This window comes from Onychostoma macrolepis, chromosome 05 (assembly GCF_012432095.1).
Source record: "Onychostoma macrolepis isolate SWU-2019 chromosome 05, ASM1243209v1, whole genome shotgun sequence".
NCBI lineage: Eukaryota > Metazoa > Chordata > Actinopteri > Cypriniformes > Cyprinidae > Onychostoma > Onychostoma macrolepis.
The window spans coordinates 26024425-26047365 of NC_081159.1; the positions used below are offsets into that span (position 1 = coordinate 26024425).

General features: G+C 36.1%; 1 protein-coding gene across 3 annotated transcripts in view; it reads right to left on the minus strand.

The window, feature by feature from the left end:
- tmem132e (transmembrane protein 132E) overlaps positions 1–22941 on the minus strand; it is a 331715-nt gene that overhangs the window by 48084 nt on the left and 260690 nt on the right. For all 3 annotated transcript variants that reach the window (XM_058774620.1, XM_058774621.1, XM_058774619.1), the window contains one exon: positions 1886–2023. In XM_058774620.1, the coding sequence (XP_058630603.1) occupies positions 1886–2023 (138 nt within the window). The remainder of the gene's footprint in view (positions 1–1885; positions 2024–22941) is intronic.

The following is a 22941-nucleotide window of genomic DNA, read 5'->3' on the forward strand; positions in this document are numbered from 1 at the left end:
TTGAGTCCTTAAAATTGACATCCCAGTAAGATCGGGCGCAACAATATTCAAATCAATCCCGGAGGTCTGGCAACTTCTCCCGGTGCTCTCAATGCGGGCCATTCGCATGCACGATATAGGCTATACTCTCAAAATATTATAACTTTAATTTCTACGATTTAAATGATCGAAACATTTCGACTTTATTCTCGTAATATTTCGACTTTATTCTCGAAACATTTCGACTTTATTCTCGAAACATTTCGACTTTATTCTCGTAATATTTCGACTTTATTCTCGTAGTTTCGACTTTATTCTCGAAATATTACGACTTTAATCTCGTAATCTTAGATTTTTGTTATTTTTTAACGAGGCACTAAAACGCTGTCGTACATATGCAAGCCAGTGCTAGCAAACAACAACTATATTTCTGTAACAAACAGTATATCACGGTTAAACCATTAGAATGGATTTCCTATTCTGTTATTGCATTTAAATGTAGATGGCTTGAAATAGCTTTAGTATGCTGCATAACATTGCTTTTTTACAGTTTAAAGGCTATGGATATTAAATCAAACAACAGAGATTTCGGTCTGATTATCACTAATAAAAATAATAATAATAATAATAATAATAAAAACAGATACATTTGTAACATTTTGGGAAACCTTCTCTCTACTGCAGTATTATATTTTGTCTTTTGCTGGGCTGAATACTCCTAATTGGCTGTGTATTTTTTTTAAACTAGCCTTAAGCTCCATCCTAATGAAACATGCATACTGTGGCAGCTGTCAGAATACACTGCATGCCAGGAAAGGCAAGAGGTATATTTCTGTAAAAGTGTAGTTTTCCTGGTAGCATGCATACAGCCGAATTGTAGAGTTGCAGGTGAGTGACATGGACTTTTCACATGTCTGACACAAAAAGAAAAATTATATGCCAGGGTCCAGCTTGATACAGAGGAAAAAAGGAAGTACAGCAGTTAAGAGGCTTAGAAACATGAACAAAACAGCATGATGTTTAATTCAAATGACCTTGCTGCTAATCTCTATGTCGACTTTCAATCACCATGTCTTGACCTACGTGACAAAAGGCAAATAACACTTGACTCTACTGGCTAGATGAATCACTCAATGTTTCTGACGATGGAATGGAAGATAAAAAGCTTCTAGACTAGAGTTCTGTAGATTTCTAGAAATGTGCATCTATTTCTAGTTCAACTGTTTGTGTATACAAAGAAATATATATTAAAAAATCAAAAAGAAAATCTTTCTCTCTCAGTCTCTCACTCTAAAGTCAGAAATCAGTTAGAATTATAATTCAGAATCAATCCTACAGGATACTAATAAGGTAAATAAGAAGCACCTATGAAGAAAACATTATCCTAATAGACACATTTTATATTTTTGTTCTTTCCTGTTTTTGTAATTTGTTTAGGATGACTCTATTTGATTCCTATAGGATTAATTCCAAATTACGGTTTACAAAAGGAATTTTGTATGTCTCTTTTTCTTTCTTTTTTGAATAGTGACTTTGAATAGTGATCTTTTAATGTGCTGCTTCTGTCGTAAAGCCCTGCAATAATAATTTAGCATGAAAGAATACACAGGAAGTGCTAATTAATATGAGTACAAACGTTTCATTGAATGTAAGCCTCTCCAATTAGACAGTAACAACCTTAAACAAAGGTCTTAACTGAACAGACGGCATTCTGTTTTAGTTGAATGTTATTCGGATTAACTAGCAGATGTCTGAGTGGGTGAATGTTATGATTCAAACATGAAAGTTTAGGTTCTCTTTTTGTTGCTGATCTGCAACCAGATTGCCATTCACTACACACTGCTTAGTTTCCCACTGGGGAAGCTGTTCCTAGATCAGTGTACAAAAAGCGGGGAAGCTGACTTACCCAGGGACTCCTTTGATCTTGCTGGCTTCCACAGTTGCAATGGAGTGTTTGGCTCCGGACTGCATATCCCATTCAACCTTCCACTGGTTACTCATCGACTTAGTGCTAAGGAGGTTCACCCCTTTCTTTGCTTTCACCCTGTAAAAAAAGACACAGAGGGTTTTAAATAAATATATGGCTGAAGTACAACAAGACAGTTATGCATTTCTGCGATCAGAAGGATACTGGACATTGGAATACCAAAAGACTCTGGTCTTTAGTGGTAGCACTTTATTTTAAGGACCAATTCACACTATTGACTAGTTGCTTATTACCATGTGTATAACTACAATATTGGCTGTTTATTATAACGCATATATTAATGCGGTAACACTTTAGAATAGGGAACACTTATTAACTATTAACTACGACTTTTCCCTCAATAAATTCCTAATTTGCTGCTTATTAAAAGTTAGTAAGGTAGTTGTTAAGTTTAGGTATTGGGTAGAATTAGGGATGTAGAATAAGGCCTTGTAGAATAAGGCATTAATATGTGCATAATTACTACTAATAAATGGCTAATATTCTATTAATATGCATGCTAATTAGCAACTAGTTAAGAGACCTTAAAATAAAGTGTTACCATTAATGCCTTATTCTGCACAACCATATTTTAGATCCTCTAAACCAACCCCATACCTAAACTTAACAACTACCTTACTAACTTTTAATAAGCAGCAAATTAAGAGTTTATTGAGGGAAAAAAATGTTTTATTTATTTGTTTTAATGGGTGTTATGGGTGCCTTTTTTATTTAGCCTGCTTGTCATTGGTCAAAACAAAACTAAACTAAACTAAACTAAACTAAACTAAACAAAAACAAAAACAAAAACAAAAACAAAAACAAAAACAAAAAAACTAAACAAAAAGCACAACACAACACAACAAAACAAACTAAGAAAAAAACAAGATAATATAAATAAGATAAATAAAATAAATATAAACCATGCTTAGTACTCGCAGAATTAGTTAGTTAATGTTATATAAACCCACACTCCTTTAGAAAATTATTTATAGAAGGAATATAAATATGTGCTGCAAAACAAATCCTATTTCCCATAGATAGCACACATGGCTTCTGAATCTTCATTATGACCTCTGAGACCGTACATCTAAAAAAAAAAAACATAAATTTATGCACACTAAAGCTCATACTCATCATACATTTCCCCTCTGTCCATTAAAATTCAAAAACATCAGCCTTTTCTCTGATCCGAAACCAGATTCCGATGATAAAATCCCTGTGGAACACACCCCCGCTCTCTCAGAGAAGCCATAACTTCAAACAGCACAGTCGTGCTGGGTTTCCAGCAGCTTATGTTTCAATAGATGGAAACTACTGCTGTTCTGTGAGCATATATGTACTGCTTAACACCTTGAACAGGTGCAGTGACACAAGGCACGGTAAATCATGCATGTTCTAGCCTCTGGATTACTGACCACTATCTGAGATCCTACACTCTGATATCTACCAGTGAAAACCAACCGCTTTGAGCTCTGGATGCACCAAAGAGCCATGCAGCTGCAATGCCGCCACGCTATACAGATATCTCATAGCACACATGAAAGACATGAGGTGAAGAATAGACAAGATGAGAAAGAAAAAAACGTGAGACCAGAAAAATGGAGAGATAATTCAGAAACCAATAGGTAGATTGTGATTTCAGCGGTTTTAATTAGTTCTCTATCAAATTACAAACAAGTTTAGAATTACATCAAGATGTTTCTCACACATTATTAATCCTGCTGGTAAAAGTGATGAGCCAAATTTGAAGCAGCTGTACATATACACAATTGTGACTGCACTTATTAATGCCTATATTATATTCTATAAAGTTTTAGATGTTGTAAATAAAGATTATTGTCATTTTACAAGAAAACACCATTTCAGTACTTCAAAACTTCACATTTAGTTAAATGTGTCACTTGCAGTTTCTTTGCAATTATATGTGAAATAAGAAATTTCTGAATTAAATGTTTTTTTTTTTTTTTTCTGTGAATTGAGTTGCTACAAACAATTAGAGTGTTAAACAGCCTACAGCTAATTAATTAATATAGTTAATGAGGCTTATTTGCTATATCACTTGGCGAAATAATTGTTTACTGTGATTATTATTTTTAATTAATGTCATTATTTGAACACTGGTGTGTTTTATCATGTTGCTACTGTTTAATATCAACAGGCTGTGTTGCTGTGCTTGAAACTCCCTTAACCGCGATAAAATCACTGTAACGCATGGCCTCACGTTGATTATTGCTTTCATTTAAGAACTAGCTAAGAACTTTACAAGAAAGTTCTGGGTTCTACGGTGCTTTAGAGCCTACGGGAACCACACTAAATGGTTGACCAAACACTCATAACGTGACGAAACATTCATTGATAGCAGAATGTGTCTCCAGGATTAACCTCAGACAGGTTAACCTCAAAAATTCAGTCCTTTCTCTTTGAACTGCTGCTTTGAATTGCACCTGATAAAAGGTGGCCTCTGCTTTGAGGAGCAGACCATGACCAATAGCAGAACCTTCAGTCGCCCATTTCAACAACTCAGTCAACAGAGCCTTATCTCACACCCTCAGCCTCTCCATCAAGCACAGTATTGATGATCATAGGCTGTACTGCACTTTTATAAATATTAAATATAAGGAAAAAAGCAGGTCTGACAGCAAAGCCTGGCTCGTTTTCAAATCAAACACAATATCTTTTAGATAGGAGCAGTAATCACAGATTTTTGATGTAGCTCTTCACATTACGGCAAAAAGCTGCAAATGGAGATGACTGGCAGGCAACCTCATCATTTTGTGTGATGATAGAGAGTACCGTGCAACAATTAGATTATTCAATTTATTAAGCATAGCGCTGAATTACTTTATCTTAAAAGCCTTACATTGTCCACATTAATTAACAGTAATCCACACTCAACCGTCAAATTTACGTCTTCAGGCCATACATTACTAAATAAGCAATTTCATTAGCTGAAACTTTTTTAAAGAAACGAATCAGCACTTGAAAGTACATTTTGTGTGTAAGTGACTCCACACATACACACAAAAGCAAGTTACCACAAAAAAACAAAACAAAAAAAAACAAACGAACAAAAAAACCCTTCTTTCCAAATGATTGTGAACAACTTAATATCTTCCCCTCCATTAGGCCACTATTAGGTGTACAGACAATTTTCACTTTAGTCAACACAAAATCAAAACTAGCCTAAATTATTTAGTACACATTGATATTCCTAGTTTTACTCTGATAGATTATTGCATGAATCTCTTCAAAAAGCTTTCTAACAGTTCTCACTGTTAACTTACTTTTAACTATGACTTTTTCCTTAATAAACTCCTAGTTACTGCTTATTAATAGTTAAGGTAGTTAAGGCAATAAGGTAGTTGTTAAGTTTAGGTATTGGGTAGAATATAGTCATGCAGAATATGTGCTTTATGAGTACTAATAAACAACCAAAACGTTAGTAATATGCATGCTAATAAGCAACTAGTTAATAGTGAGAATTGGTCCCAAACTAAAGTGTTACTTTTTTTGGTAATATGCCATCAAAATATTCTATCTCTGAATAGATTTGGCTTTTCAGACTTTGGTTTTTCAAAGCTTCCTCACAAACATGTGTAACAGGTCACTTTCCATTATCCACTGAACTCCGGATGTATTGAATATACAATTTTTTTGTACTCTGTTTATACTCTGAAATATGCCACATTAAGGAGGTAAAATTGGTTGCGGTGATTTCAGATCGATTCATATTGAAGACCGGAGTACTGACTGCTAAAAATTCAGCTTTGCCATCAAAGGAATAAATTACATTTTAAAATATTCAAACAGAAAACATCGATTTTAAATGGTAATTCTTTTTCACAATATTACATTTCATAATGTTTTGAAAATAAAATGAAAATAAACTGAATTTAAGCGACGTCTAGATGTATCAAATGTGTACATGCTGTATAAAACAGAAAACTCCAAGTGTCCTCTGTGGTGAGAAAACACAGTGATGCTTCAACAGAAATTTGCCATTTGACAGACTGTACATAAACAACACACTTAAGCTTATAGGGCTGATCTAGGATATGTTCACTGCAATGGAAACTATGATTTGACTTTCTATATCTAGAACAATGACCAGACACTAAAGTTGCCTATAGCAGCAGTGTGAAACACAAGCAGTGATGAATAACTCTAGCCTTCCCTGTAGTCTCTTACCATAAAAATTACCGTAAAAAAACCATAAACAAGCAGGATGAGAAATGTCAGCAGATGCATGTCTCTAAGGCATTAGGCACTCACTCCCTCTTTCTCTGCATTACTGCAAAAGCTGTCCCTCTCTTCAATGTCTAAATCTGGCCGGCAAAGATTTTTTTTCCACCCATTTGTAGAACCAGGGCTTTCCATTAGTTCCACTAGAGAAAAGGCCACTTGACATGAATAAATGATCGCTGGAGGTCTGCAGGCAAACACATCCAAGTCACAACACACAAAGATTAGTGCATGTCACCAGAACCTCTTCCTTTAAATAATAAAATGACATCTTCAAGTGGCACATATATGTGAAAAACCGTCCTTGTCCAAACAGACAATAATTATTTCTTAAAAACACCAACACTGTTGTGAACTGCAATGAAATCAAGATAGTATCAATGTCAGACAGCATTAGTTCCACCAACGCCTTCCTAAAACTGGCCAATTGTGTCTTGGATCAGTATTTTTATATGTATTTTTTTTTGTATATGAGTTCTGCCTTCCATTTAGTGCCACATAACATCTGTTCCATAACAAGTGTTCCATATGTTCACTACTTCACAATTAAGAAAATACTAGCAACGACATTTCACTTTCTATTATAGTTTATTTGGGTTTAGAGCTAACTATCCATATATTTACTGATACATAGAAACATATATATGTATATTTATTGATTATATGCATGTATGTATGTACAGTATATAAAATCAATAAATATATCTATTTTACATCTACAGTATTATGTATAACTATTCACATACTCCTGCACGCAAGACTGAACTCATTAGACTGGCCATTTAAGACACACATCAATAGCTCACATGATCCATCTCATTCTTTGTGTGTGATTGTTTTGTACTATTGACTAGGAAGGATCTATAGAGGCAGATGTTTATTTTGCACAATTCAGAGAGCTAAGATCTGCCACTATTCAAAATACTGTTAAACTAAGCACAATGAAAAATGAAAATGTGAGAGAGAGACAGAAAGAGGGTATGCTGGCACCAAGAGGAAGAGAATTATGGCGTTTCTCTGTCACTTCGGAAGAAGATTTAGAATGGAGTGAGGCAGGGCTGAACCTGCCAGAGAGGATTTGCACAAAAGATGACAATTCATCAAAGGAGGAAAAGCGAATATTCAGAGCAAAAATGGTTTACCATTTACCTTAACAACACAGGGCATTCAGAATGAGATCATATATCTAGTCAATCTAGTTGACTTCCATCATATCAAATACAAATGCTGAGGCAATTAGAAAATGCTATGTCTGAGGGGATATGGCAACATTCATATTCTTTATGAAAGTATAAAAATACATGTAGTCTGTATGAATTGGTGTCTGTTTGGGTGAATCTTACAAAAATATACAACAATGTATAAACAATACCATTCAAAAGTTTGGGGTCAGTCAATTTCAAATGAATACTTTATATTTCAAGTAAATGCAGTCTGGGGATCATGTGACAGTGAAGACTAAATTAATGAAAATTTAGCTTTACCATTACAGGAATAAATTACATTTTAAAATATATTAAATAGAAAACAAATATTTTAAATTGTACAACAAAATGTACAATATTACTGTTTTTATTGTTGTTTCATTGCTTTTGATAAAATAAATGCAGCCTGGCTGGGCATAAGTGACTTCTTTCAAAATCATAAAAAAAAAAAAAATTGAACTGATTATATTATCGATATTAGCCTATATATTAAATAAAATACACTCTATTTAGGACCCTTGAATACTGAATTAAATCTATTCTGTTTTAAATAAAAATAATAATCACAATCAGAATAATCTTGACCACATTTATTATTATTATTATTATCATTATCATTATTATCATATAAATTAAATATACTGTAGTTAAGCAAACGTAATGCATAGTTACTTCATCGTTGAAATAATATACTGTATGATTATCGATTTCACATTGTTACAATGTGGGAAATGTACTTAACTGTCATGAAAGTAATGGCCTTATGCAAATATATATATATATATATATATATATATATATATACAGTGGGTACGGAAAGTATTCAAACCCCCTTACATTTTTCACTCTTTGTTATATTGCAGCCATTTGCTAAAATCATTTAAGTTCATTTTTTTCCTCATTAATGTACACACAGCACCCCATATTGACAGAAAAACACAGAATTGTTGACATTTTTGCAGATTTATTAAAAAAGAAAAACTGAAATATCACATGGTCCTAAGTATTCAGACCCTTTGCTCAGTATTTAGTAGAAGCACCCTTTTGATCTAATACAGCCATGAGTCTTTTTGGGAAAGATGCAACAAGTTTTTCACACCTGGATTTGGAGATCCTCTGCCATTCCTCCTTGCAGATCCTCTCCAGTTCTGTCAGGTTGGATGGTAAACGTTGGTGGACAGCCATTTTTAGGTCTCTCCAGAGATACTCAATTGGGTTTAAGTCAGGGCTCTGGCTGGGCCATTCAAGAACAGTCACGGAGTTGTTGTGAAGCCACTCCTTTGTTATTTTAGCTGTGTGCTTAGGGTCATTGTCTTGTTGGAAGGTAAACCTTCGGCCCAGTCTGAGGTCCTGAGCACTCTGGAGAAGGTTTTCGTCCAGGATATCCCTGTACTTGGCCGCATTCATCTTTCCCTCGATTGCAACCAGTCGTCCTGTCCCTGCAGCTGAAAAACACCTCCACAGCATGATGCTGCCACCACCATGCTTCACTGTTGGGACTGTATTGGACAGGTGATGAGCAGTGCCTGGTTTTCTCCCAACCTGATCTCACAGAATTCCGTGTAATGTTCACGGACTTAATTAACCTCCGAATCTGTGGTGGCATCACGGAATCGCCGAAAATTCCGTGATGGGCTCACAGAAGGCATCAGCCGTGGTCCATGCACGGATTCACTGGTTCAACACCAGCGCTGCATCGGACCACGTAAAAAGAGTGACTCCGATGCAGTTATACTTTCACTGGAGTACCTGACCCACCCCCTACCCTAAACCTACCCAGTTCTGAACAATAATGATGACGATAAATTTCCCAGTATCGCGTCGGCATATTGATGCTAAGGGTTTCCGTGCGTGGAGCACGGCTGATGCCTGTCACTGACTTACATTGCTATCACTTCTGTGAGCCCATCACGGAATTTTTTCTGTGAGCCCATCACGGAATTTTCGGCGATTCCGTGATGCCACCACAGATTCAGAGGTTAATTAAATCCGTGAACATTACACGGAATTCTGTGAGATCATGTTGTTTTCTCCACACATACCGCTTAGAATTAAGGCCAAAAAGTTCTATCTTGGTCTCATCAGACCAGAGAATCTTATTCAGGTGTTTTTTAGCAAACTCTATGCGGGCTTTCATGTGTCTTGCACTGAGGAGAGGCTTCCGTCGGGCCACTCTGCCATAAAGCCCCGACTGGTGGAGGGCTGCAGTAAGGTTGACTTTCTACAACTTTCTCCCATCTCCCGACTGCATCTCTGGAGCTCAGCCACAGTGATCTTTGGGTTCTTCTTTACCTCTCTCACCAAGGCTCTTCTCCCCCGATAGCTCAGTTTGGCTGGACGGCCAGCTCTAGGAAGGGTTCTGGTCGTCCCAAACGTCTTCCATTTAAGGATTATGGAGGCCACTGTGCTCTTAGGAACCTTAAGTGCAGCAGAAATGTTTTTGTAACCTTGGCCAGATCTGTGCCTTGCCACAATTCTGTCTCTGAGCTCTTCAGGCAGTTCCTTTGACCTCATGATTCTCATTTGCTCTGACATGCACTGTGAGCTGTAAGGTCTTATATAGACAGGTGTGTGGCTTTCCTAATCAAGTCCAATCAGTATAATCAAACACAGCTGGACTCAAATGAAGGTGTAGAACCATCTCAAGGATGATCAGAAGAAATGGACAGCACCTGAGTTAAATATATGAGTGTCACAGCAAAGGGTCTGAATACTTAGGACCATGTGATATTTCAGTTTTTCTTTTTTAATAAATCTGCAAAAATGTCAACAATTCTGTGTTTTTCTGTCAATATGGGGTGCTGTGTGTACATTAATGAGGAAAAAAATGAACTTAAATGATTTTAGCAAATGGCTGCAATATAACAAAGAGTGAAAAATGTAAGGGGATCTGAATACTTTCCATACCCACTGTATATATATATATACATATATATATATATATATATATATTGACTTAAGACCACTCCTCTCCTGTTGAAACCTTGGAAGGTCCTGCATTCTCAATGCAGAGAGAAAGACCAAGAAAGAAAGAGAATGAGCCAGAACGATACAGGAAGCAACAATGGAGAGAGAGAGAGACACGAAGAAACAGTGTAGGAGAAAGAGAGAGTGGGAGCCATGCGGTGGTTTGCAATCCTCCTGCCTGGAACACAATTATTCTAAGTAGTTTTCCCATCAGTAGCAGGCATGAGCTGAAGACCCTCGGGTGAGCCAAAACCTTTTCTGCCGAGGCAATAGGGGGGAAAAAAAGCAGCTCTCCAATTTATTTGATAAGGCAAGCGGAACTCAGTCCTGCCAACTGCTGCAAAGAACAGGAAAATCACCCTCGTACCCTCAGCCAACTTTTGTCAGGCAGCTGACATTTCATTGGCCACTTCAAAACTGTGATATGTAACTTCATGATTCATACATACATACATATATTATGTATATATATATATATGTTTGAAGTGTGGGAAATAAAAGTCTTTCTGCAAAGGGAAGAGCATATAGTGTATACAACTGTTTGCACAGTCAGTAACACTTTAGTATAGGGACCAATTCTTACTATTAACTAGTTGCTTATTAGCATGCCTATTATAGCATATTGGCTATTTATCAGTACTTACAAAGCACATACGCTCCATGACCGTATTCTGTATCCCTAATCCTACCCAAAGGTCAGAGAATTGGACCTTAAAATGAAGTGTTACCGCACAGTCTATGCAACTAATCTATACACCTGAGAAAACAATTAAACAAAGACGAATAAATTAAATTCCATTCAACTCAGTTTAAGAGAATTAGCTGAAAATAATCCTAATCATTTTAAAAACCTACTCTATGTGTATCTAAACGTCCTTCCTCTTTCTTTCTTTCTTTCTTTCTTTCAACACAATTTTATAAATGTTTCAGATCTTACTATCCTTGTCTTCTCGGATCACACAAAGATTTACTGGCTGAATGAACTTCTCATTTGGGTAACACTTTAGAATAGGGAACACTTATTAACTATTAACTACAACATTTCCCTCAATAAATTCCTAATTTTCTGCTTATTAATAGTTAGTAAGGTAGTTGTTAAGTTTAGGTATTGGGTAGGATTAGGGATATAGAATAAGGTCATGTAGAATAAGGCATTAATATGTGCTTAATTACTACTAATAAATGGCTAATATTCTAGTAATATGCATGCTAAAAAGCAACTAGTTAAGAGACCCTAAAATAAAGTGTTACCCTAATTTATTATTAACGTATAATAATAATTATAATAATAATAAGATTCAGAAGATTCAGAAGATGAGAATCCAAACCATAACATCGAATTTAACAATGTCCAAAGTTTGTTTGGGCATTTCCTCATCTTGACTACCCTGCTAATGCTGCTTACACTGACAGGACTGCAGGGAGCAGCAGCAAGCATGTTATTGTTATAGCAACCAAATGTATTGCAAGCTGATCTGCTGAAAGAGATGGAAAGTACCAGTATATCAGCAAAGAAATGTTTTCCATTCCTGCAATATCATCTAACCAAAAACAATAGGAGACTATAGTTAGAAGTCAATTATTCGGACGATCCTGTTAAACTGGGTGTCTGGTCACCTTGTAACTAAAATATTGTGAAACATGGGGTCTGTGGTATCAATTTTATGACATGCTATTACATCAATACTGGCTGAGTGCATTTCCACACACTCATGAGTACTTTCCCAATCTTCACTAAACTATTCACTTTTAGTTTGGAAGTTCATGAACTGGGATGCAACTCCAGTGTTATAGTCTCATTCATGAGGACAGATCTGTCACAGAATCAGCCTGTCTGGATGCATGGCATGCTGGGACGGATCTGACGGCAGTGGAAACCACAGGAGGATGCACACTGGGATTAAGTACTAATAAGATATGGGTTTTATGCAAGTTCTAAGAGATTTTTTTATCTACATTCGCAAACATTTTCATTTGCAAGCATCCCTCCTTTCAGTCCTCATCTCTATCTTCCTCAGACTGATGCAATAAATTAATTCGATGGGATGATAAATGTCAGGCCGAGTGCTTCTGAAGATCAACCAAATATCAGTTTCTTTTCAACACCGAATCAGTGTCAAGAACAATAAGAGATCCAACAGTTTAACAGGACAGATGAGAAAGCAACAGACAACCAAGTGAGATAAACCAAAAGAGAGGCTTTTGAGAGCCCTGTACTGACTAGGCTACTCTATGAAACAAAACCTTAACTCTCATAATTACAATAGACACTTTAATACCTTAAAAAGGGAGTGTGAGCATGTGACCTTGAAAATGTTTATTTAAGATAAAGCATTTGTTAATATGAAATAAATCTGAGTCAAACTGTTTGCCACAAATCTAATTTGCATGTGAACATGGCACATTGGCAGCAATGTTTGACAGCGGGGTTTGGAATGCATACTTTGAAAGAGTATCTGAAAGAGAGAAAGATGAAAATAAAGGTGTAAGGAGTGAAAAAAAATGTGTAATTTGAAAATGTAATTCCAGCAAGGACTACACAGAAAAACACTCATACATCTTATTACCACTTGAGCCTTTCAAGTGGATCAAGCCTCGTGTGGTGACAAAACTAGAACAAGAGCATTTTCTAATTAACTCCTCATGACAAATGCAGCAAAATACCACTATCTCTCTTCTTCCTATTCACTCTCTTCCCATTTTTTTCAAACTTGAATCGGTTTCAAAGACAATAAGAGAGTCAACAGTGTAACTAAAGGCGAGACGTGAGGGAAAAAAAAAAAAAAAAGATTAGTTATGGGACTATTCTGTCATAAATTGCATACCATTCATTTCTGAACTTCCTACCATCCATTACTGGAAATGAAATTACTGGTTGATATGTCCTGATCTCAATAAAGTTTACACACGCTTTTAGTCTGTGAACTGGATCTCGCTCAGGACGCGTGCTGTATGTGGAAGTTTGGCCAGGATCGCTTCCAGAATAAATCACTGAGGCATTTTTGTTGCATCCATTGCTTTGGTTATCACTGTGTCAATCACTGATATTTCAAGAATGAATCCAGCATAAATATGTGGATGTCTTTCCCGAAACGTTGCAGCGTGTATGCGTCCAAAAAACGAAGGTTTCATACAAATTCTGGATTTTGTAACCTAAAGAAAGCAGGCAAAGCGCGCTCCCATTATTATCACTAAACGCATCACTCATCTTAGTTCATTTCGAACTCCGTTATAATAAATGAAGCACTCTAAACTACACAATGGATCTCTTATTTACATTGTCTGCACTCATGAGATGATTCACAAGCATGCAAAACTCCAGTGCTTTCAGCGGTGAGTGAATATTGAAAACTCTTAACGTTTCTGATTGGCCATTACGTTGAAGAAATCAGCGGATATGTTTGTGATTGGCTACATTGCTCAATGCCACAGAAACACATGGGATAGATTACCAGATCTTTAATTGCTTGTGCTTTCGTTTGAGGCTATTTAGCACCATCTGGTACCCCATACAACTGGGCCTGGGCTGACATCGGGGATTCCATGACTAACAATATGGGGGGCAATTTTCTAGCTAAGCAAACTTGCTCAGTAGCTGTGTTGCAGAGCACGGGTACAAGACCCATGAAACATGGGTAATGATGAAAGAACTCAGAGATTTCTTAGAAGCAAACTAAAATGACATGATTGCTTCAGCAAATGTGTTTTTATCTCATGTTTGCTTTTGTTAACACTATTGGTTAGATTTAGAATTGGCACATTATTATTATTATTATTATTATAGAGCAGTAACCACAGTTTTCCTCCAACCCTAATCAAATGCACCTGATCCAGCTAATCAAGCTCTTCAGGATCACTAGAAACTTCCAAGCAGGTGTGAGTTGGAGCTGGTTGGAGCTAAACTCTGCAGAGCTGCGGCCCTCCAGGAATTGAGTTTGAGACCACTGCTTTAGCACCACTCAACGGACATTTCACTTTTAAAGTGTTGCAAAACATGCAAATTATTATTATTTTTTCTCAGAAATGATGATCATAACAGAAGGAATATTCATATCTTTGTATGCATGAACTGCAATTTATTGATTTATTTTTTAATACCATCATTGACCCATCTCACATGCCCATAACAGTTGGATTAATAGCATAAAAAGTTTAACTGTATAAATGTACATTTGTTGCAAATGTTCATTTGCATGTGAAAATACATTCATATATCGCCTGTCAAACGTATCAGACCTCTATGTCAGGATGTCAAAAGAGGCTGAGGTGTGTTTATACAGCTTCAAAACAAGAGCCTTTTCTCATTAACTCCTCATGACAAATGCAACAAAACGGTACATCTCGACTGTGAGAGCAGGCATATCTCTCGCTCTCTGTCTCTCTTTCCATTCCACTTCTTACCACACATCAATAGTTATTACATTCAGACCACTATCTTTCACCACCCACCCTTGCCCAATCTCTTTCTTCCTTCCATTTCTCCCACACTTTCTTATGTATTTCTCACTCGTACATGCTTTTCCTCTTAAATAAATCACTTCTTACAGCACAGATGTTCTATGAAACTTTCACTAGGCTTTGCTGGTGCCTCATCTCGATAATCAAGCCTTTCTTTCCTTGTAGAGGTGCTTGGAAAGGCTCTTTGCATTTATCTTTCACTGTTTCCAATGCCAGGAGTGTTACAGGCTCTTTGTGGGCCAGCTTTATGATGGTGTCCACTTAATCAGTTCTTGTTAAGACAGATCTATGAGTGGGCTACTCTAGCTGAAGAAATATGTGTTACATTGGGGAGTCGTTTTCTGTTTGTTCTCCTAGGACAACCAGATGTCCCGTTTTCCCGGATACTGTCCCGTATTTCAGATGAGCTGGGCCACGTGAAAATCATCTAATGTACAGGCCTATCCTGGGAGAAACGGGACATCTGGTCCTTTTCCCTGTATTTAGTGTGGTGCAGTAAACCTAATTATCCAGCAGGAGGTTGGTTGCTACAGAGGGCTCAAGTACAGCACAGTTCCATCAGTTCAAAAGGTCCTGGACCTCCTTAACACTAGAACTACCAAAATTCTATAACTACTAGAATGGCCATAGCGGTCATTTTGACCGTTCACTGAACTGAATGCCATTTTTGTCATATCATATAACATTTGAAACTTTTATCAAGGTTTTACAATGAATCTTTGAATGTCCGTCGTCATGTTTTATGATGCCATCACCCTAAAAAATACAATATTTTTTGTAATATATAATTGTGTAAGACCACTCCCAAATGTGCGTACCTCACTCTGTGTCCGGCAAGCGGTAGAGCAAATGTGTTGTAGTGTTGTAGCCTATCTGAAAGCCTAAATGCCAACAAATATGAAATGAAGCAGAATATTTCGCTAGATAATAGATGTTGTGAATTTTGGAAATTATTATATTTCCAATACATTTTGACTATTGTACTTTACAACGCTCTGGAGTTATTGTATATTTGTATAGTTATTATGTCAGTCTTGTCATGGCTAAGATTAACCTATATGCATTAGCTATATACAGTTTACGCAAGGGTAATAATAATAATAATAATAGGCTAATGGCTATTTTGTCAAGGCAACGGGTTTCCTCAATTTTTTAAAGTTAAGTCAATTTTCACTTTTTACAGTGACATGTATCTTCAACTGCGGGAAAAAGACACAAAAACTGAAATTATACGCCGTCTGTAATGCGAACTGTCAATTTGACCGCTATGGCCATTCAAGGTAGAAATACTCAGAACTCTTTTGTGTTTTGTAATTTTAATAAAATAACAACGTTAGAATAAAATATACACACATTTAGGAAAAGTCAGGGTATTATAGTTATATTGGTTTTATTTCGATTAAGTTATTACATTGCTTAAGTTTAAAAACGGTCAAAATGACTGCCTTGGTAGTTCTAGTGTTAACAAGGTCAGCACCGCAATGACTACAGTCAGGCCATTTTGAACGCCACACCATAAACTTAGAGCGCAAAACCATGAATTTCTATAAGCACAATATGTAGAAAATCTTCAATCCACATTCCTCCACTCTGTGCCACAGGAGGGAACTCTACCAGAGAATACATTCTGGCCTTTTGACACTTATTTATTTATAGGTACAGTAAAGAAAGAGACAGCAAATGAAGTAATGAAGACAAGAGTGTGTTGCAAACTCACATTGCCTACGTTATCACCCAAGTTCAATAGCGCTATTTAAAAAAGAGCTGAAAGACTCAAGTGTAAGGGAGACTCAACTAAAACAAACAACTAAATTGTTCTAATAAGCATAAAAATACTACACACACACACACACACACACACACACACACACACACATTTTTAAAGTGTTGCTTCACCTTATCTTTAGTATTGAATGGAATTGAAGAACTGAAAATATTTATAATTATTGTCTAATTTCACCAAAGCTGAGTATCTTAGAAAGCAGAATAATTGTGGTGTCTACATTTAGAATGCTATGTTGTGCTAAATAGACAGTTCATTGTTTTCTAGGTCATGGTTTCTTCATTTAAATCATGTTTTGTTTTGTTTTGTTTATTTAGGAAAATATGCCACAAAGAAAGAGAAATTATACAAGGATACAAAACAAGATGTAATTGAGCAGGCTGAAAGACTACTACCCTCTTTGATCTTTGGCTCACCCTCACATGCCCGTTCTTCTGTTTAATATACTGCGCTGTCCTTATGGTCACCTCTATCCTAATCTTCTTCCCCTGGCACTTCTTAAACCGTTGTGCATCAGTTCCTGTCTCCTCATTTTGTCCCTCCTCTCTTTTGCTTTCACATATGGATGCACAAACGCATTGGCAATGTGCACAAATGCATGCACACCCACATACATATACACAAACATTCTCCCCGCTGCTGCTGTCCCTGCTTATGTATGTGTGTGTGTCTGTTTTTTTTGTTTTTTTCGGTAGCTCTGGTCTAATCAGCCCACAGCAATGATGCAGTGATGACTCTGCACCACTGTTATTTGAACTAATGTGGACTTTGTGTAAGCTTACATGAACATTTTATTGCTTAGAGGTAACTGATTTATAGCTCAAACCTAAAGTTGATGTTTCAGTGGTATTAACTATGTTTCTCCTAATATTCGTAGAGAAGAAGAAGAAAAAATACACAAACAAATAAAACAACTGTTAACAAAGTATATATACATAGCATTAACTATATATAGTGTTGTACAGACTTAGGCTGACTTAGGCAGAAATTATTCAGGTCTCTTCTGGAACTCTAAAGGAAAAATGTGAAATTACTGGATGTTTTCCTCGGGAAAAATCAGCAAAAAGTCAGCTCTTCATATAATGTTGTTACTGTCTTAAAGAAAAAACTAAGATATTAGAGATCAATCTTTGATCTGAAACACAAAAAATAAAAATAAAAATAAAGATATCTTATTTATAATTCTTTGATCTGGAACAAAAGAAAAGAAAAGAATAGAAAGAAAAAAAAGATATTAAAGAGACCAAGATAACACTTGTGATTTTTGATCTGAAATAGAACACAAAACAAAACACAGATCAGAACAGAAAAGCAAAAAACAACGATAATCAAATCAAAACACAAAACCAACAAACAGAGAAACCACAGTAATACTGTTTTATCCATGTAACATTTAATTAACAGTTTATAAAAAATTGTAATTGTATATAACATGGTTTAATATTACCTGGTATTATCTGATACATCACTAAACCATGGTACTAATACAGTTTTTTTTTTTTTTTTGGAAAGAGATTGCAGCAATTCCAGCTGGTCGAACACACACTGGGCACATATTCGATGTCCATCATAATATTTTACACTCTACTACACCCACTATCCTACATATTTCTTCCTGGTCTCTGATTGGCTGCATATGTGGGAATCACACAGTGAAGAGCACAGTGACAATGATCATGATTTCTCATCCTTAAATCATGACACGTAAACCATTCGCCAAAGGGACTGTAAGGTTCAGTGAAGAGCACTAAGGGTCTCAAACATTAGTGAGATCCAGCCTGTTTAACAGACTCTGACCCTCTGTCTCGCTCAGGGCCCTGCTTTAACACTGACATTCAGTCATCCATACAACTCCTTTACTGCACCTCACACTCGATTTTTTTGTGCTCATGTTGGGAAACTCACACATTTAAATAAAAAAGATATAAAGGAGAAATGTGTCATTTTCAATATTAGAAATACTTATTTGCGCCAGCCCATTCCAAACCCATGTACAAGTCTATATATTTTCAGAAGTAATGGACAGCATGTCATGCATGCTGTCTGCGGAGCTTAACTTAAATAAAACCCGGAATATTCCTTGAAGATGAAAACACAAAAAAGAAGAAATTATAAAAAAGAAGATGAGTAATCTGGAAGAGAAGTGGCGGATGAAAACGTGAGCTAGATGTAATCATTTCCGCAATCTAAACTCTGCGTTCCATCAAGGGATCAGACCAGATTACCACACAGAGCTGATGAGGCAACATTTACTTTTCACACGCTCTGCAGACAGACGTGCTTTATACAGCAGCGTTTGCTCAAATGGAACAAAGCATTCTTTTCTCTCTTTGTGCTTTGGGGGATTGTGTGTGTGTGGTTGTGTGTGTGTGTGTTAGGGGTCAGGGACTGTGGCAAGGGTTCTCATAACTCATAATTTCCATAAAGGTCGGTTTTATCATATGATCCCCCTCATAAATTGGGTTGTTCTCCACGACAAAAATAATGGTCATGCAATATGGATCCTGATGTTGACATTAAGCAAGTGACTGGCTTTAAGACTCCAAAACAATACGGCTGCATAAAACTAAGGCATGGAAACAGCTATAAACTTTCAAAATGATTTTTCTGATGGCACAGTTTGATTTTCATGAGCATGCATTCCCCTGTCTGACAGAATGAAGATGGTAAGGCTCAAATAACACTGGCACCTTCAGCTGTTCAATCATTTCCCTCATTATATCAAATTAATCTAATGATTTATTAATGTAGAAGCAAATATGCCAAGCCATAGGTTTCCATAGTGACAAATGATGCTATGCACCCAGCAAATTATAATATAATGTATGCCAATTTGAAGGGAACTGAGTGATTTCATTCAATTTTTCAAAGCTAGATTTAAAAGCCCTTTTAATTAACAAAAGAAAATTCTAAATGCATGAACTATTCAGAAGTATTTTAGATAATAAAATATATAACATTTTTTTATTCATTTGAGAAGATTCAAATTTTGCATTTCTAGTTTTATAAATATGTGAGCAAAGAGATTGCAAACTCTGAATACTGACAGGCAAATATTAGTATTCTGAACTACTGAACAAAAATATTGTTGTAAAATATCCCTTACAAAAAGTAAAATGTTTTTATAATTGTTAACAGTGTAATATATATTAGAAAAAAAAAAAAAACTACTTTAAATTGTAATAATATTTCACAATAATACTGTTTTTACTGTTTTTAATCAAATAAATGCAGCATTGTTGGGTGTAAAAGACTAACATGGAAGTAGTGTTGTCACGGTACCAAAATTTCAGTATTCAGTACCGATACCAGTCAAAATCCACGGTTCTCGGTACCAATTTCGGTACCACATGCTAATAAAAAAATATTTTTAATAAAGTCAAACAAAAATAAAAATGTACAAAAATCAATGCCATTCTTTATACTTTATTTAAATTGTGTTTCAAGTTTTTCCGCAAGTAATAAAAGTATGAAAAACAGTAAACAAGTTTCACCCAAATTTAATTTGTCTTTTAATTAATTAAATTTAAACACATTGTATTGTTTTGGTAAATAAAGGGGATTTACTATTAAAATTAAAATATGGAAGAAATATTGTGACTTCTTTTAAAAAAAAAAATTATATATATATAAAATTATATTTCTGGCACAATGTCTTTAAGATGAACTTTTATTTTGACGGGTTGCCGTGAATACCTTTACATTTCTGTGTAGCTATATGATATGACGCTGGTTTTACTCAATGAACGGTAAAATGCTCATGAGGGACTCTCAGAGCAGTTCTGTAGATGTTGTTTATGTATTTATGTCCTCATTGAGACGGCAGATGATGAATCACCGCGAGCATCAGGCGCGCTTCAGTGTATGTAGTAAAAAAAAGAAAAAACCGCGCGTCTCTGCCATTCATTCACTCACACAGAGACTCGCAGAACATGGATTCATATTTGAATCGACTTTTGCAGCTTAATATTTACAGATACTAGTCCAAGTCGCGATTTGATTTAAGTGCAATGACCTACTTTTGATTAATTAATCCAAACTTTGACAAATTCCGTGACATTCCGTGCTAAACTGTAAATTCCGTTTTTATAACTGGATTCCGAGATTCCGTCCGCGTTTTCTGCATCACGGAAATCATCGGGCCGTACGCGTCAAGAACCGGGTTGACCGGGTACTCGGTACCACCGGTACTTAAAAAAACCTGGTACCGTGACGTTTTCACTTTTTTAGTACCGACTTAGTACCGAAGTACCGGGTCTTTTGACAACACTACATGGAAGTCTAACATGGTGTATGAAAATGCGAATCAAATAGTGTAATCTATTATATCAAATTACCATCTGACACGCCACCATGGTACTTCCACAGAACCCTTCTGTAAGAGATTGTAGTAATCTCAGTTCAATTAAAGCAATTACTGAAATGTTGCTTTATTTAGAGACTATGGAAAAGGCCATTGAGTTCACATTATGTGTCCAGGGGAGAACTGAGTACCTTAATTAAGGCAGAGGTAATTAATCAAACTACTTTTACGTTTAGAAGGGAACATTTTATAATCTGCAAGTTAAATCTGCAATTTTAAAACAGAACAAAACTGATATCATTTGGTAAGACTATAAAGAAGGCTTCATTGTGCATATGAAACAAAAGCTCAGGTGTGGAAACAAGGGAAATAAGTGTTACACAATAACAGCTGCAGTTCTGAGCACCCAAAGATACAGTAGGAGCCATACTTTGAGACTTAACATTTGCATATCTTTATGCACCTGCATGCATATTTTGCCAAGAGTCCAAAGGTAAGCTCGTTCCAGCACTTCACATCTACCACCTCTCTTTTTCGCATTCACACACACATTCCTACACACCCCTGTAAGTGTGAAACTACCATACTGAGGCTCACCCCAGCGTTCACTCTCACCCAGCACACCATGAGGTTGAAACCTTTGAGGGCCATCCATAACACACAGAAAGGGAGAGAGAGAGAGAGAGAGAGAGAGCACAAGGCCAGTGAGAAGCTATTTTCCTGAGGCAAAGCCTGTCTTTTCCCATCAACTTACTTGCTCACTCTAAACAGGGTTTAGATCCAGAAACCTACTCATGGGGTTGATAGAGGGGGACAAGTTGAGCTTGGCTTACCTACTGTTTGGGAAAATATCAACCTAAAGGGAGTTGTGCTTTCAGAGAAAATGGAGACCTATTAGTCTTAAGGTGCATTCACACAGACAGGGATTTTATCTCTGGAGATTGTTGAGTGGCTGTTTTGTTTGGTCAAAGCAGTCGTTCATTCTGCTGGATAACATAACGCTATTGAGCGTTTGAAAATCTGATCACAAATGGGATGTAACAGCAGTAAAACTCACGTGTCACTCTAATTTGACAAACTGTTTATCTGACACTAAAATTAGCATTCTGGTGAGAAATGTAGTTGTACATAATTAATAATAATGAATGATTATCAATGAATGAATCACTCAGCTCACTCAGAATACAAACAATTTCAAACACAGTTGCATTATTTATTATTATTATACCCCTTTGTGTGGGATGACAAATCATATAGTCAGCTAGATCATATAACTAGCTAGCCAGGTTAGCTTAGGTGGCATGCTATTTGCTAAAAAACAAAAGTCATAGATAGATTTCATAAATAGATACATAAGTAGATAGCTAGATAGTTTTCCTGCGTAATTGGGCTACTTTAACACTGTTGCCGTGGGTTGTTTTTCATGTCTGCGGGTTGAAGTGACCCCAACAACATGATATTTAGCCCCTGAAATGAAAATTTTACCAGGGGAACCCCAACAAAAAAATGTGTATGGGCTAGTTTTGAGCAGCAATTGGGCGGGTTTTGTTGTAAAAACCTGGCAACCCTGATAGACAGACAGACAGACAGACAAACAGACAGACAGACAGACAGATAGATAGATAGATAGATAGATAGATAGATAGATAGATAGATAGATAGATAGATAGATAGATAGATAGATAAATTGCCATAAAGTCATATAACAGCATATACAGGTGCTGGTCATATAATTAGAATATCATCAAAAAGTTGATTTATTTCACTAATTCCATTCAAAAAGTGAAACTTGTATATTATATTCATTCATTACACACAGACTGATATATTTCAAATGTTTATTTATTTTAATTTTGATGATTAGAGCTTACAGCTCATGAAAGTCAAAAATCAGTATCTCAAAATATTAGAATATTACTTAAGACCAATACAAAGAAAGCATTTTTAGAAATCTTGGCCAACTGAAAAGTATGAAAATGAAAAGTATGAGCATGTACAGCACTCAATACTTAGTTGGGGCTCCTTTTGCCTGAAT